The sequence below is a fragment of the Nerophis ophidion genome, linkage group LG08 (genome assembly GCF_033978795.1).
Source record: "Nerophis ophidion isolate RoL-2023_Sa linkage group LG08, RoL_Noph_v1.0, whole genome shotgun sequence".
In the NCBI taxonomy this organism is placed as follows: domain Eukaryota; kingdom Metazoa; phylum Chordata; class Actinopteri; order Syngnathiformes; family Syngnathidae; genus Nerophis; species Nerophis ophidion.
Window position 1 is genome coordinate 59,182,211 of NC_084618.1, and position 15,024 is coordinate 59,197,234.

At 41.5% G+C, this 15,024-nt stretch overlaps 2 protein-coding genes across 3 annotated transcripts in view; one reads left to right on the forward strand and one right to left on the reverse strand.

Annotated features, from left to right (window-relative positions):
- wipi1 (WD repeat domain, phosphoinositide interacting 1) overlaps nucleotides 1-12,976 on the reverse strand; it is a 23,028-nt gene extending 10,052 nt beyond the window's left edge. Inside the window, exons 1-7 of the mRNA XM_061909125.1 lie at nucleotides 12,542-12,976; nucleotides 11,566-11,648; nucleotides 9,680-9,849; nucleotides 9,439-9,535; nucleotides 3,284-3,381; nucleotides 3,131-3,223; nucleotides 2,987-3,057 (exon numbers count right to left, since the gene is read on the reverse strand). Coding sequence (XP_061765109.1) covers nucleotides 2,987-3,057; nucleotides 3,131-3,223; nucleotides 3,284-3,381; nucleotides 9,439-9,535; nucleotides 9,680-9,849; nucleotides 11,566-11,648; nucleotides 12,542-12,621 — 692 coding nt within the window. The 5' untranslated portion in view covers nucleotides 12,622-12,976. The remainder of the gene's footprint in view (nucleotides 1-2,986; nucleotides 3,058-3,130; nucleotides 3,224-3,283; nucleotides 3,382-9,438; nucleotides 9,536-9,679; nucleotides 9,850-11,565; nucleotides 11,649-12,541) is intronic.
- The window catches only part of arsg (arylsulfatase G), a 67,630-nt gene extending 53,131 nt beyond the window's left edge, over nucleotides 1-14,499 (forward strand). The window contains exon 12 of one of the 2 annotated variants that reach the window (XM_061909119.1): nucleotides 13,851-14,499. In XM_061909119.1, the coding sequence (XP_061765103.1) occupies nucleotides 13,851-14,201 (351 nt within the window). In that variant the 3' untranslated portion in view covers nucleotides 14,202-14,499. The remainder of the gene's footprint in view (nucleotides 1-13,850) is intronic. The other variant, XM_061909118.1, reaches the window with a different exon arrangement.
- The last annotated feature ends 525 nt before the right edge of the window (nucleotides 14,500-15,024 follow it).

A 15,024-nucleotide genomic window follows, 5' to 3' on the forward strand; every position in this document is an offset into this window, starting at 1 on the left:
ATCCCACCAACACGTCTTCCTATGAGGAAGCAGTGCCTGGGGAATCTGTGGGGGACTCTCCTATTTCTGGGGCTGAGGTCGCTGAGGTAGTTAAAAAGCTCCTCGGTGGCAAGGCCCCAGGGGTGGACGAGATCCGCCCGGAGTTCCTTAAGGCTCTGGATGCTGTGGGGCTGTCTTGGTTGACAAGACTTTGCAGCATCGCGTGGACATCGGGGGCGGTACCTCTGGATTGGCAGACCGGGGTGATGGTTCCTCTCTTTAAGAAGGGGGACCGGAGGGTGTGTTCCAACTATCGTGGGATCACACTCCTCAGCCTTCCCGGTAAGGTTTATTCAGGTGTACTGGAGAGGAGGCTACGTCGGATAGTCGAACCTCGGATTCAGGAGGAACAGTGTGGTTTTCGTCCTGGTCGTGGAACTGTGGACCAGCTCTATACTCTCGGCAGGGTTCTTGAGGGTGCATGGGAGTTTGCCCAACCAGTCTACATGTGCTTTGTGGACTTGGAGAAGGCATTCGACCGTGTCCCTCGGGAAGTCCTGTGGGGAGTGCTCAGAGAGTATGGGGTGTCGGACTGTCTTATTGTGGCGGTCCGTTCCCTGTACGATCAGTGCCAGAGCTTGGTCCGCATTGCCGGCAGTAAGTCGAACACATTTCCAGTGAGGGTTGGACTCCGCCAAGGCTGTCCTTTGTCACCGATTCTGTTCATAACTTTTATGGACAGAATTTCTAGGCGCAGTCAAGGCGTTGAGGGGTTCCGGTTTGGTAACCGCAGGATTAGGTCTCTGCTTTTTGCAGATGATGTGGTCCTGATGGCTTCATCTGACCGGGATCTTCAGCTCTCGCTGGATCGGTTCGCAGCCGAGTGTGAAGCGACCGGAATGAGAATCAGCACCTCCAAGTCCGAGTCCATGGTTCTCGCCCGGAAAAGGGTGGAGTGCCATCTCCGGGTTGGGGAGGAGACCCTTCCCCAAGTGGAGGAGTTCAAGTACCTAGGAGTCTTGTTCACGAGTGAGGGAAGAGTGGATCGTGAGATCGACAGGCGGATTGGTGCGGCGTCTTCAGTAATCTAAATACATTTGGTATCAAAATTAATACATTAAATTTAGGTGTTATTTAAAAAAATATTCATCACAACTGTGTGCTGTCTCAGAGTGATCTGTAATCCCTTTTAGACAGCTGTTTTTCAAGTAATCTGTCATCACAGTGCTTTAATTCTGCATATTGATTTCATACCAAATTTTGGAGGGATGTTTGCCAAACATGTAAGCATACAGTACATCATGCAGTAAAGTCATATTATCGAGGGTAATCGCCATTATGCTGTTATATGTACGCTCTCACGCACACACACAGACACGCACACACAGACATGCATACACAAATACACACATTACGACTCTTTTTTCGTCACACAGCAGAGTGCTGATTGGGACGTAACAACAATCTTTTGTACCAAAACAACACATCAGTTTGCATTGAATAAAGTAATCTATAACAGACTGAACAACAGCACGTAACTTCAACTACTTCAACTTTAACAATTCACCCACATCAGAATTTGACGACAATACAATATGAAGTATAAACGATAAAACATTAAATATTAAGAGTGTGTGAATGTTTGACTCCGGCCTTGTTTACTTCCCTGACGACCTCCTTAAAGTTTTGTAATCAATCAGAAAGATAAAGGAGCTTAAATGCGCCAAACATGGGTAAATGTGTGGAGAGATAGATAGTTAGTACTTTATTGATTCCTTCAGGAGAGTTCCCTCAGGAAAATTAAAACAAAAAGAGAGAGAGTGTTTTGCATATCACCCGTCATGCACTGTAGTGATTTTGTATATGTAATTTGGAATTATATATAAAGTGCTTCAACTTGTTTTATAATGTCCACAAAATTCAATGGGCATACGCTGTGTTATGTTGACTTTTTTTTGTTGATTATAGTTCATTTACACCATGAGTGAAAAAAGTTTTTTGGGTTGGGTCATATATATCGATGCAGTGCTGATATCCCTTTCAAATGAAACCCATGATCATGACCATCAATTCTAACTTTGACCACAGGAGAGCAGCAAAGTAACTCCAATTCAAATCACTGTGGATTAAATTTAGGTTAATACACTCCGCAGACCAGGATCCTTTTTCAGTTTGTAATGTTTTCCAACAGTGGGCTGTAGTTTAAACACTCCTGATGTAAACATTCTGGGCTTTCTTATCATGAATTGCGTAAGCTACTGTGCTTCTGGGTTATCAGTTTGAGAAGACTGGCACATGCGTCGAACACCAGATACAATGATCAATCGATGGAAGTGTATACTTCCAAAAGGCAACTAGTTTATAATCACATCATCTAGAGCCCATCTTTAAAAAGTCAAAAACTTGATTACAAAATCTTCGAGACATTACAAACTGCATGCAACAGCCTTCTTAGTGTTTTCAAATGTGTTTTAAAAAGCTTTTTTCAAACAGAATTAAGTCGTTAATTTGTTTTTTAGTGCATGTATGTGGGGTGGTGAAGGTGTAAATCTCGCGCCAGGCCGTACCCATATCAGCAGCAGGTCTCCAAGGTGAACAGCCCCTGGCATGTTAGATCAAGATTGGATCAAGATTTGTATCAGAATTAAGTCGTTAATTTGTTTTTTAGTGCATGTATGTGGGGTGGTGGTGTTAGGTTCACGATGAGGTGGGGGACCTTCTTTGGTTTGATTATAATAATAAACATGATAATAATAATAATACATTAGTTATATTAAAGATCTAAATGAGGCCACAAACAACATTTTGTTTAAGACCACAAAAAGCTTAGGGTGGGTCATTCGATTTCTCGGAATGGTGGGAGACTGTTTTGTTACGCGCGGGGCAACATTTTTGCAAAAATGTTCCTCAAAAACCTGGGCGTACAAACAGTGTTCGTACAAAAACTAAGGCGCCACTGTATTTCAGTCGCTTGTGCAGTCACAGTTTAACCCATATGATTGCTAACCTCTTCATCCCTCGCCGGAATTCAAACATCCTCAGTCCTTCAGGAATGCTGAATACCCTGATAACAGTGCCCTGTACAAAAAAAAACTACATTGGTAGGACAGGTTGTTGTGCAAAGAAGCTGCTCATAGGAAGAAAGACTCACCTTCTCTGAAGCGCTGGCCAGTTTGGTGCCAGAGCCGTTGAATGTGAGGGCCGCCAGGGGACTGGCATGGGCCTGGATCAGCGTCACAGTGCTCTAAGAAAACAACCACATCAGCACTAAACCACCAATACTGAAGCTGAAAATGACCCTCACCAGGTTGTTTGCGTCATACACAGTAATCTCTCCAATGGTAGCACTGCCAGGGTATGCCAAATAGGAGTTACCATGGTTGACAGACAGGGCACAGAGACCTGTGAAAGTCAAATAATTACATAATATAATATAATGCATCAATATGGTTATATAGCCTCTCTAATCCTCACAACATTGACACTTATCTCATAGTTTTTGACCTAAAAATGATGTCTCCAGGTAAATCTGCCCCAAAAATAGACAGTATTGGTTTTAGGCTTGTTTTCTAATGAGTTTGAGAACATTTAGGAACGCCCACTTTGAGTTTCAAATTGTGGGCAGGTCGTCACCTACAGAAGACTGAAGGCAAAACACGATTGCGTAGTTGTGTGTTGGTCGCATCTTCATCTTAAATCATAATATTTTCTCACAGGATTTAAAGGAATTATCAAAGATGTCTCCCAGATGTATTTTGTAGCATTACTGCTGGCCTGCAATGAGGTGGCAACTTGTCCAGGGTGTATTCCGCCTTCCGCTACATTGCAGCTGGGTTAGGCTCCAGCGCCCCCGCGACCCCAAAAGGGACAAGCAGTAGCTAATGATTGGATGGACGAATAAAGATCCATTTCCAAATGATGGGAATGTGAGGAAAGTAGGGACCTCTCCAGTCAAATAGACTCATGTAAAATGGGACAGGCCAAGCAACTGTAATTTGCAGGCATCATTTCAATGATTCTGACTTTAAAGAGGAAGGGTTTTGATCACAGTTTGGATGGAAAAAAGACACATACTCAATAAAAAACAGACAAGAGCAGACCTGGCACTCAAAAAAGAGACAAAGGAAAGGTGAGACGCGAGTATTCTATTGTGTCTCCTCACCTACTGATGTTTTCCTCAAGCTGCCTGAGGAAATGCTAAAAGGGCATGAGGAAAGTTGCAGAGTCTGTGCAGGTTTCAACAAGTGAAATTTAGGACTTTTTAAAGTCCATCCATCCATTCATTTTCTACCGCAGTGGTTCTCAAATGGGGGTACGCGTACCCCTGGGGGTACTTGAAGGTATGCCAAGGGGTAAGTGAGATTTTTTTTTGAATATTCTAAAAAAAATAGCCACAATTCATAAATCCTTTATAAATATATTTATCGAATAATACTTCAACAAAATATGAATGTAAGTTCATAAACTGTGAAAAAAATACAACAATGCAATATTCAGTGTTGACAGCTAGATTTTTTGTGGACATGTTCCATAAATATTGATGTTAAAGATTTCTTATTTTGTAAAGAACATTTTTGAATTAAGTTCATGAATCCAGATGGATCTCTATTACAATCCCCAAAGAGGGCACTTTAAGTTGATGATTACTTCTACGTGTAGAAATCTTTATTCATAATTGAATCACTTGTTCATTTTTCAACAAGTTTTAGTTATTTTTATATCTTTTTTTCCAAATAGTTTAAGAAAGACCACTACAAATGAGCAATATTTTGCACTGTTATACAATTTAATAAATCAGAAACTGATGACATAGTGCTGTATTTTACTTCATCTCTTTTTTTCAACCAAAAATGCTTTGCTCTGATTAGGGGATTCTTAAATTTAAAAAATGTTCACAGGGGGTACATCACTGAAAAAAGGTTGAGAACCACTGTTGTACCGAGTCCATATTGAAAATAATTTAAGACCATTTCACATCCTTTCGGACAAAAAAAGTACAAAAACACCTAGGGATAGGTTGATTGGCAACACTAAATTGGCCCTAGTGTGTGAATGTGAGTGTGAATGTTGTCTGTCTATCTGTGTTGGCCCTGCGATGAGGTGGCGACTTGTCCAGGGTGTACTCCACTTTCCGCCCGATTGTAGCTGAGATAGGCACCAGCGCCCCCTGCGACCCCGAAGGGAATAAGCGGTAGAAAGTGGATGGATGGATGGATGGATGGGCATATGCCTACTTTAATGGCAAGCCAAGGCCAACAGTAAAATTACCGCAACATGGAGTTGGTAAAATTGCCGCCACATTTTGTTCAGCATAACTCCCATGTTGCATCCAACCTGACGCACTGCATTCTTTTCCATTTACGCACATCAAAAGAGTATCATACACAATTACAAATAGGCAGAGTAGACATTGAAAGGGTAAAAGAAACTGGATCTATTACTCGCTAGTGTTACCATATCTAAGTTCTTGTGCAGAAATATGGGGAAATAACTACAAATGTGCACTTCATTCACTAAATGTGTTACAAAAAAGAGCAGTTAGACTGATACATAATGTTGGCTGTAGAGAACATAAAAACACTATTTGTTGAATCAAAAATATATCAATTCAACAATTTGGTAAATTTGCAAACAGCTAAAATCATGTACAAAGCAAACCATAACCTGCCAGTCAAGAATGTACAATACGTATTAGAGGGAAAACTAACTGGAAACATGTGTATGCATGTACAGAATTTTAGACCGTTAGCATATCAGTATGTGGATTTTAACTATGGAATGAATTAAGCAAAGAAGTTCAACAATGTACTGATATGATGCAGTTCAAGGGGTTGTTCAAAGTCGTAGTGCTTAAAAGTACAAGGAAGAAGGATTATCAGAAATACCTTCAACATTTATGAAAACGGGATATTCTTCATATCAGTATGTTTATCATGACTGACTTAGTTATCCATTACAAGAACTGCTGTATTAATCATTCACTGATGTAATTGTGTTACAAAAAGAAGTAAGTAAATGAACATCCATCCATCCATTTTCTACCGCTTGTCCCTTTTGGGGTCAGGGGGTCACTGGAGCCTATCTCAGCTGCATTTGGGCAGAAGGCGGGGTACACACTGGATAAGTTGCCACCTCATCGCAGAGTAAATGAACATATGTATTTGTAAACGCTCAGAAAGTGGGAAAGGGGTAGAATTAAATAAGCTTTGCTTCTTCCAACTCCTTTTCGGACATGATGTAAAGAGAAATGATATGAAATCATGTGTGAGATATTATACTATAAGTGTGTTCATGTTCAAAATAAACTAAACTCAATCAATCAATCATCACCATCTTTCAGTGCAGAGTGCGGTTCTATGAGCCAACCCACGTTACGCATAAATCATATAGCCTACTCCCATGTCAATACACAAAGTAGAATATCATTACATGTGATGCATTATATTGTGCCAACCAAATACCACCCCATATGTGTTTGATGCACATACAGTACCAGAAACCGCAATTAGTCGAGCTAATGTTGGAACCCATTTCCTCAGCATATCTGCAAATTAGGAACAAAATAGGCACTGACATTACCCATATCCACATAGGTTTTATTTGTCGAAAATACATTTTACCCTGTCAGTTGGATGACATATATGGCACCTAGAAACTAACTAAATACGCCATAAAACTATATTGTAAACTCATTGAGATAAATATTATCAAACATCAAAACAGCCATTTTTTAGAGTTGCAATACAAGTGTTTTCTTGCAAAAGGTGCAGTGTGCTTCATATCAAGTGTTTTGATGCAATGGCAGAGGAAAGCACAACAAAATATTGTCTGTGAAAGGTACTGTTAGCATCGCTGTTAAAGTTAAATGGTTCATTTTTGCAGTGTTTTTGTGGTAATAAGAATTAAGCAAACAGATAAAAACATCTATAGCACTACTACTGTATTTGCACAAAGTTGTGAAAAAACAGAGAGTGCAGACAGAGCGATTGTCTGAAAAAAAAAATCAAAAGGCGATTATGGCTTGCAAGCCTCGAAAAGAATTTGGATGTGAATAATGTGGATGACATTCAAATTTGCTCAGCTAATTTTGTATGTGTACATGTGTACCTGTTTTTGTGACTTTTTTCAAAAACATATTGCGAATAAACAAGGACGAGTTTTTATTTAAGCATCATAAAATTACATATGCAAATCTTCCTTGCGTTCCTCATCCCACCACTAAAGACTAAACAGATAACCTTTGTAGCTTTTACTGTCATGTGCTGTACAAACTTGGAAAAAAAGATTAGGCATGTGAAGCTGACCTGAAAATATTAGAACAAATAATAAAAATAAGATGAGAATTGTGGGATTTTTTATAGTTTTACTGCTGTGAGTACACTACTACCACAGATACATTTGTGTGTGCTTACTGTATGTAATAGTATTATTTCACGAAGAAATATCAAAAATGTATCTTCTTGGCAATTGGCATTACTATATAGATAAACCAGTCTTTTGGAGGGTTAAGTTGATTTTTGTATAATTGTGCAAGTGTTTCTGGCGTTTCAGCAGCTTTTGACACATACTTATCCTGGACTCATTCTATTCACTTTTATCGCAATGTTTACAAAGGCTTCACATCTCGATGACTCCACATCTAGGTCCTAAACACTTAATACGTTTCCATCCCCCGGCTTCAAGCATGCATTAAATTGATCGTTCTGGAGCCACAGATCATTTAACTTGCACATAGTCATCTTATGCAAATAATTTGGCTTTGCTGTGGGCTTTTGTTTAATTTTCTCCGCTGCTGTGCCAAACTGTAACACCACACCACTGCAGCTGCATGCACACAACAAACACTAGCTAATGGTGTGCGATAAATTCTGATCGGGGCAGCACAGGTAGCCTACTTTGGTTGTAATTTGAAATTACGTTATAGTGTTCTCAAACATTGCAATATTTAAAAGCAAGACTGAAGTAATGCATGTTTTAAATAAAAGTCCCGTTAATAGATTTTTAAAACCTTTCAAAATCGTATTTAAGACTTGTTGTTAGATTTTAGTGGCTCCAGTTCGAGTCTGGTGATGGAAAGGTGGCGTTCCAAGTAGAGTTAGTAATCTACTCATTACTCAAAAACTAATAGTATGGTAAATGACAGCCAGATTTTTTGTCATGAGCATAAAATACAGAATTTGTTAATAACATGTTGGTCACCTGGACGCAGTGGCAGGCCGGGCGTTTCCCACCATGATTACCTCTCAAAATACTATAATCGATGTCGCCACATGACCATTGCTGGAGAAATAATACGCAGGAACATATTTACACCCTACTGCGCATTGAATCACCTCAACAGTGTACAAAACGGGTTATTGTCTGGCACATTTAAAAAGCAATTGAAATGCATCAGCAATTAAAACATATCTTATGTGGTACTGTCAAAATCAAAATTGCAAAAAACATATTACAAGTGAAAACAAATTTTAACTCACAATTTGCAGCACCTATTCGACGCCGTATAAGCCAGTGGTACCCCTCGTTCTCGGGTTATTTGAGTAGAAATGGCGGGCATTTGCCCATTTCATCGGGGTTGGCCTACATCGTCTCACAAGACGTAGTTTCTCTTTGAATATCTTTCTTGAAAATGGCCTTGCAAATATATATCTGCCACCTAATCAATGTTTTGTTCTACTTCTTTGCTATCCCAGCATTGTGACACTTCCTGCTTCCTGCTAAATTGAAAACTTGTGAATGGATTTTCACTTTGGAGTGACGAGTGACTATCCATTTACAGTCTCGTTAGCATCAGGCTGCTTTGATAGGCTACTTGTGATCTGGTTGGCTATTGCAGCTGTTTCTCAAATCTATGTATTCTCAAATTCATCCACTAACGGTCCTGATGAGTATCCAATCACAGGACGCGTAATCATCATGTTCAACGTTAGGCCATCTAGAAGGCCTTACTGACAACAACTCGTGATCTGATTGGCTATCGCAACGGTCCATCACTGTATGTCCCGTTCACTTACAGTGTACGGATGCCCACATTGCTGATTCTGAAGGCCTCGGGCAGATTTCGTACAGCATGGCAACATAAGCTAGCTGCATTCTGATTGGATACAAACTATAACTAAAAACAACAGCACTGGAACGAGCATAATATGACATGAAGAGAATATGATTATTTTTACATATTTAGGAAAAGTAAATTTCATCCATCCATTTTCTACTGCTTGTCCCTTTTGGGGTTTGCGGGGGGTGCTGAAGCCTATCTCAGCTGCATTCGGGCAGAAGGCGGGGTACACCCTAGACAAGTCGCCCACTCATCGCAGGGCCAACACAGATAGACAGACAACATTCACACTCACATTCACACATCAACAATTATTTTAGAGAAGGCCTTGCTGGCCCTGACGGCACACTACTGTCTGGACGTTGTGGATCCTTTAAGGCAGGGCTTTGCGTGTACAGTACCTGAAGGATTGGTGGGGGTGTTGAGCAAGGTCTTGAGTAACTTCATGTCTTTGATGTTGTGGATGTAAATGGACTCCTCCAAACACACCACCAGCCGCTGACATAAAAGGAAGTAAACACGAACAAAAAGAAAACATTGAGGACAAGAAATTCCCATTCTCAGAATTGTTGTTGCCAAAAAGCTTGCACCACAGCGAATGATCAACATCCCAAAATACACACAAATATCTTTAGTTCTTACCTGTCGATTGAGCCTGACGGAGAGGATGTTGTTGGTATAGCTGTAGTTGCAAATCTCAGTACCTTTCTTAAAGTGATAGACGTTCATTCGCCGCGGCATGGATTGGCTCACCACCACCACCAGGCTGCTGGAGAACAGCCGCTCCACGATGCACACATCGGGACACTCCACTGGGTAGGAAATGAGAGAAAAAACATATCAGTAGGCTATAAATTGTTTGCGTGTGAAACGGAGGCCGTGCCTAGGTAGGACCCAGGTTTGAGTCCCGGACACACCGAAAGCAGGGACCAAATCATGCGGGTTACAGTGGTGTCGTGACCCGGACGAGATTGAGGTTTAGGGCGGTAACGACCTCACTCCCTGACAACCTTAAAGGGGTCATAATATGTTTGGTTCTACATTTAAAACACTTTATTGTGGTCTACATAACAAGTACTGGTGGTTCTTGGGTCAACATTTTGCAATGGATTATGTTGTACAGACCATTTTTAAAGCCGTTTTCTGACCGTGTCTTCAGGATGCACCGTTTTGTGGGTGGTCTTATTTACCTGCCTCCACTTCGACTGCGTCTTCTCCAAGCCAGCCATATTGTAGTTTTTAGCACTTCTATAGAGAGTAGATGGTCAGATTAGGTTCGAACTATGCACTAATTTGTATCAGAAATGGTAACAGCGGACGATGCATGTATATGTACGAGCCAGTCTGCCTCAGAGAAAAAGAAGGAGCTTAATGACTACAAAATCGGATTACAATGGCGCACTCGCGCACAACTTTTTGGGTAAATTTATTTTATGTAGGAAGATATGACGTCACACTTGGGAAAACGTCACAATTGGGGCAAATTCCGAACGGCACATTCGGAGAGATTGTTTTATAAATATGTCCGCCATGCCTCCATGGTTTGATGTCAAATCTAGGGACTTCTGCAGAGCTCAAATATACAAAACCAGGTACCAATAAGTAAGGAAAGTTGGTTTTCTTTAATCCGTCCCCTTCAAAAGTGCTGGACACTCAGTGCCTATGGTCTCTCATGCCAAAGGACCCAGGGTTGAGTCCCGGGCGAACCGGAAGCAGGGACTGAACCATGCGGGTTACATTGGTGTCGTGACCCGGACGAGATTGAGGTTCAGGTTGGTAAGGACCTCACTCCCTGACAACCTTAAAGGGTCATATTATGTTTGGTTCTACATTTAAAACACTTCCTTGTGGTCTACATTAGACTTAGACATAGAAAAACTTTATTGATCCACAAGGGAAATTGTTACCACTAAGTAAGGCAAGTTGGTTTTACATAATCCGTCCCCTTCATAAGTGCTGGACACTCAGTGCCTATGGTCTCTTATTCCGAAGGACCCAGGTTTTTAGCACTTCTATAGCAAGTAGACGGTCAGATTTAGGTTCGAACTATGCACTAATTTGTATCAGAAATGGTAACAGCGGACGATGCATGTGTGTGTACGAGCCAGTTTCCTCCAAAGAAAAAGAAGGAGCTTATTGACAACAAAGTCGGATTACAATGCGCAAAGCTTTTGGGGTAAATTTCTTCTATCTATGGAGATATGACGTCACACTTGGGGCAAATTCCTAACGGCACATTCGGAGGAAGTATGAAGGAAGGCAAGATCGTCTTATAAATATGTCCGCCATGCCTCCATGGTTTGATGTCAAATGTTGGGACTTCTGCAGAGCCCAAATATACAAGAACAGGTATCAATAGGTAAAGCAAGTTAGTTTTGCATTATCGGTCGCCTTCATAAGTGCTGGACACTCAGTGCCTACGGTCTCTTATGCCAGAGGACCCAGATTCGTGTCCTGGGCGGATTGGAAGCAGGTACTGAACCAGGCGGATTACATCATTTTAGATGGATGGGGGATGCTGTTCTCACCTCCTTCGTGGATGCAGTCCAGTTTGTCCACAGCGGTGACAGAGAAGAGACGGTAGCCAGTCTTGGTGCCCACTGACAGGGAACTAAACACACACAAATGTTTAGACTCGGCTCAGTGGACCAGATGCACGTTTCCAGATAAAAGGTGGTTCATTTTGTAATATTTAGTTGTGTAAAGAACATCCCAAAAACATGCATGTCGGGATCATCCATCCATCCATTCGTTTTTTACCACTTGTCCCTTTTGGGGTCGCGGGGGGTGTTGGAGCTTACCTCAGCTGCATTCAGGCGGAAGGCGTTGTACACGCTGGACAAGTCGCCACCTCATCCCAGAGCCAACACAGATAGACAGACAACATTCACACACTAGGGACAATTTAGCGTTGCCATTCAACCTATCATCAGGTGCATGTTTTTGGAGGTGGGAGGAGGCTGGAGTACCCGGAGGGAACCCACGTCATTGATTGATTGATTGTTTGATTGATACTTTTATTAGTAGATTGCACAGTTCAGTACATATTCCGTACAATTGACCACTAAATGCTAACACCCGAATAAGTTTTTCAACTTGTTTAAGTCGGGGTCCACGTTAATCAATTCATGGTAAATTGGAATCTTAAGAGTGAATTATTGTTTGTCAACCAGTCCATGGTATACCACGCTTCTCCTGAAGTCAGCTGGGATAGGCTCCAGCATGGCCTTAATGAGGACAAGCCAAAATGGCTAAAGCTGTTTTTTTACAACCAGTGCCAGAAAGCAATGTGTTTATTTAAAGAGGAGCACTTGGAACCTCAATTCTAGTAGAACCAATAGGTGTTCAAAGCTCTACATGGTCTAGTGTGAAAACATAGAATTGATCGAGTCCTCATCAAGACTGTTTAGCTACTTGAACTGTAAGCCCAAATAAAATGGACACCTCAAAGTAATCATACAGATTGGGTTCATGCAAGGCAAGGAAGGCCCTCAGGTTGCTTACGTGGTGTCCTGGTTGAAGGAGGCACAAATGAAGCCTCGCAGCATCTCAGGGGCGCCGTCCACTTCGCCCTGGGAGTCCATCTGGGCCGCCAGTTTCCTGTCCTCTCGCTGGCCGACCTCAGAGGCCTTGGGCTCGGGTCGATCCCCGCCGGGCCCCGCTTCCCCTCCTCCCGCTGCCCCGACTCCAAACGCCACGCTCACAGTGCTCAGGGAGAAGAATGTCCGGACTGACGAACCCGGGTGATACGCAAAGGCGGGGGCGAGCAAACGGTGCCTAAATGACAAAATCGACGATAACAACCGTCCACCAAGTGGGTTCACGTTCGCCCAACAACACCGTTACTGCTATTATGACATTAACGTCCACTGTTCATACAGCAAAACAATAACAGCTGATGGGAGGAAGTGTCACTCGAATGTGCGCTGCAATTGGCGGAGAGCACCTACAAGACCCGCCTTTTTTGTTTGACAGGGGAAAAGTTCTTTGAAGTCTGTCTCCAATTCGTTAAATTGGCCGTCACTCGCTTACGTCATGGCAAACCGCTGATTGGTCAATTGCACGCTCAGTCTTGTCACGAGGAGATGTTTTGACGATTTAATTGGCTAAATGGCCTATCAATCTGTTTACTCTGGATTTGATCGTCTTGCAGTCACAAGACACAGCCGCACTTCAACGTAGAAAACTGAATGAGCCTATGGCTTTGCACATGGTTTATTATATATATATATATTTTTATGTTCTATTTTTGTTACTTTGAATTACAATCCCCTGGCGCTGTTTTGTACTGTTTTTATAATGTTTTGTAATGTTTTATACTGTTGTTGAACTATTTTGATTATTGTTTCTCTTCATTTTGTTAATGTTGAAATTTATAAATAAACATTAAAAAAACAACAACAAAAAAACTTCAACGTAGAAATGTTTGTCGACATTAAAATGCTCCAGGTAAACATTTTTCTACATAAATGTCGATTTATGAAAGTAAGGCCTACCTTTTCTAATTGGCTTAATGGGTTACAATTATCAATAAAATCTTGGAGAATGATAAGGAGTACAAAAGCCATTAAATTGATATATTTGTTAAAAACATTTAAAATTATTTAGGTAACCCTTTTGGTCTTTTTTTGGTATTGTTACTCTGTCTGTGTTTGATTTTGTTTACTTTCCTTGATGTTGGAAGAGCCTTGACTTGTGTGTGAATTGTAGATGTATGTTTGTTCAATAAAAAAATTAAAATAAATGAATTAATAAAAACACACTTCACACACAAATATCCATCCACCCATTTTCTACCGCTTGTCCCTTTCAGGGTCGCGGGGCATGCTGGAGCCTATCTCAGCAGCATTCGGGCGGAAGGTGGGGTACACCCTGGAAAAGTCGCTGTCTCATCACTTGGCCAACACAGATAGACAGACAACATTCACACTCACATTCAGACATTAGGGCCAATTTAGTGTTGCCAATCAACCTATGCGTCGTCTTAATTCAGGGTGATTTGTTTTTTTCGCTTTATTTTTTTTTCCATCCATCCATCCATTTCCTACTGGTTATTCCCTTCGAGGTCGCGGGGGGTCCTGGAGCCCAGCTCAGCAGCATTCGGGCGGAAGGCGGCGTGCACCCTGGACAAGTCGCCATCTCATCACAGGGCCAACACAGATAGACAGACAACATTCACACTCACATTCAGACATTACGGCCAATTTAGTGTTGCCAATCGTCGTCTTAATTTAGGGTGATTTGTTTTTTTTCGCTTTATTCATATTTTTTAAATAATAAAGTTCTTGTGCTCGTTCAAGTGCTCGTGGAGTACTTGCATTGCTCAAAGTTCCCAGTATTGCAGTGAAAATCTACAATAATAAATGTTAATAAAATAAAAAGTACCTTATTGTTTTGAGTTTTCTTGCTACATTTGGTGTTTACATCATCCATCCATCCATTTTCTACCGCTTATTCCTTTCGGGGTTGCAGGGGGTGGGGGGTGCCTATCTCAGCTACGATCGGGCGGAAGGCGGGCACACCCTGGACAAGTCGCCACCTCATCGCATTATCCATCCATCCATCCATCCATTTTCTACCGCTTATTCCCTTTCGGGGTCGCGGGGGGCGCTGGCGCCTATCTCAGCTACAATCGGGCGGAAGGCGGGGTACACCCTGGACAAGTCGCCACCTCATCACAGGGCCAACACAGATAGACAGAGAACATTCACACTCACATTCAGACATGACGGCCAATTTAGTGTTGCCAATCGTCGTCTTAATTTAGGGTGATTTGTTTTTTTTCGCTTTATTCATGTTTTTTAAATAATAAAGTTCTTGTGCTCGTTCAAGTGCTCGTGGAGTACTTGCATTGCTCAAAGTTCCCAGTATTGCAGTGAAAATCTACAATAATAAATGTTAATAAAATAAAAAGTACCTTATTGTTTTGAGTTTTCTTGCTACATTTGGTGTTTACATCATCCATCCATCCATTTTCTACCGCTTAT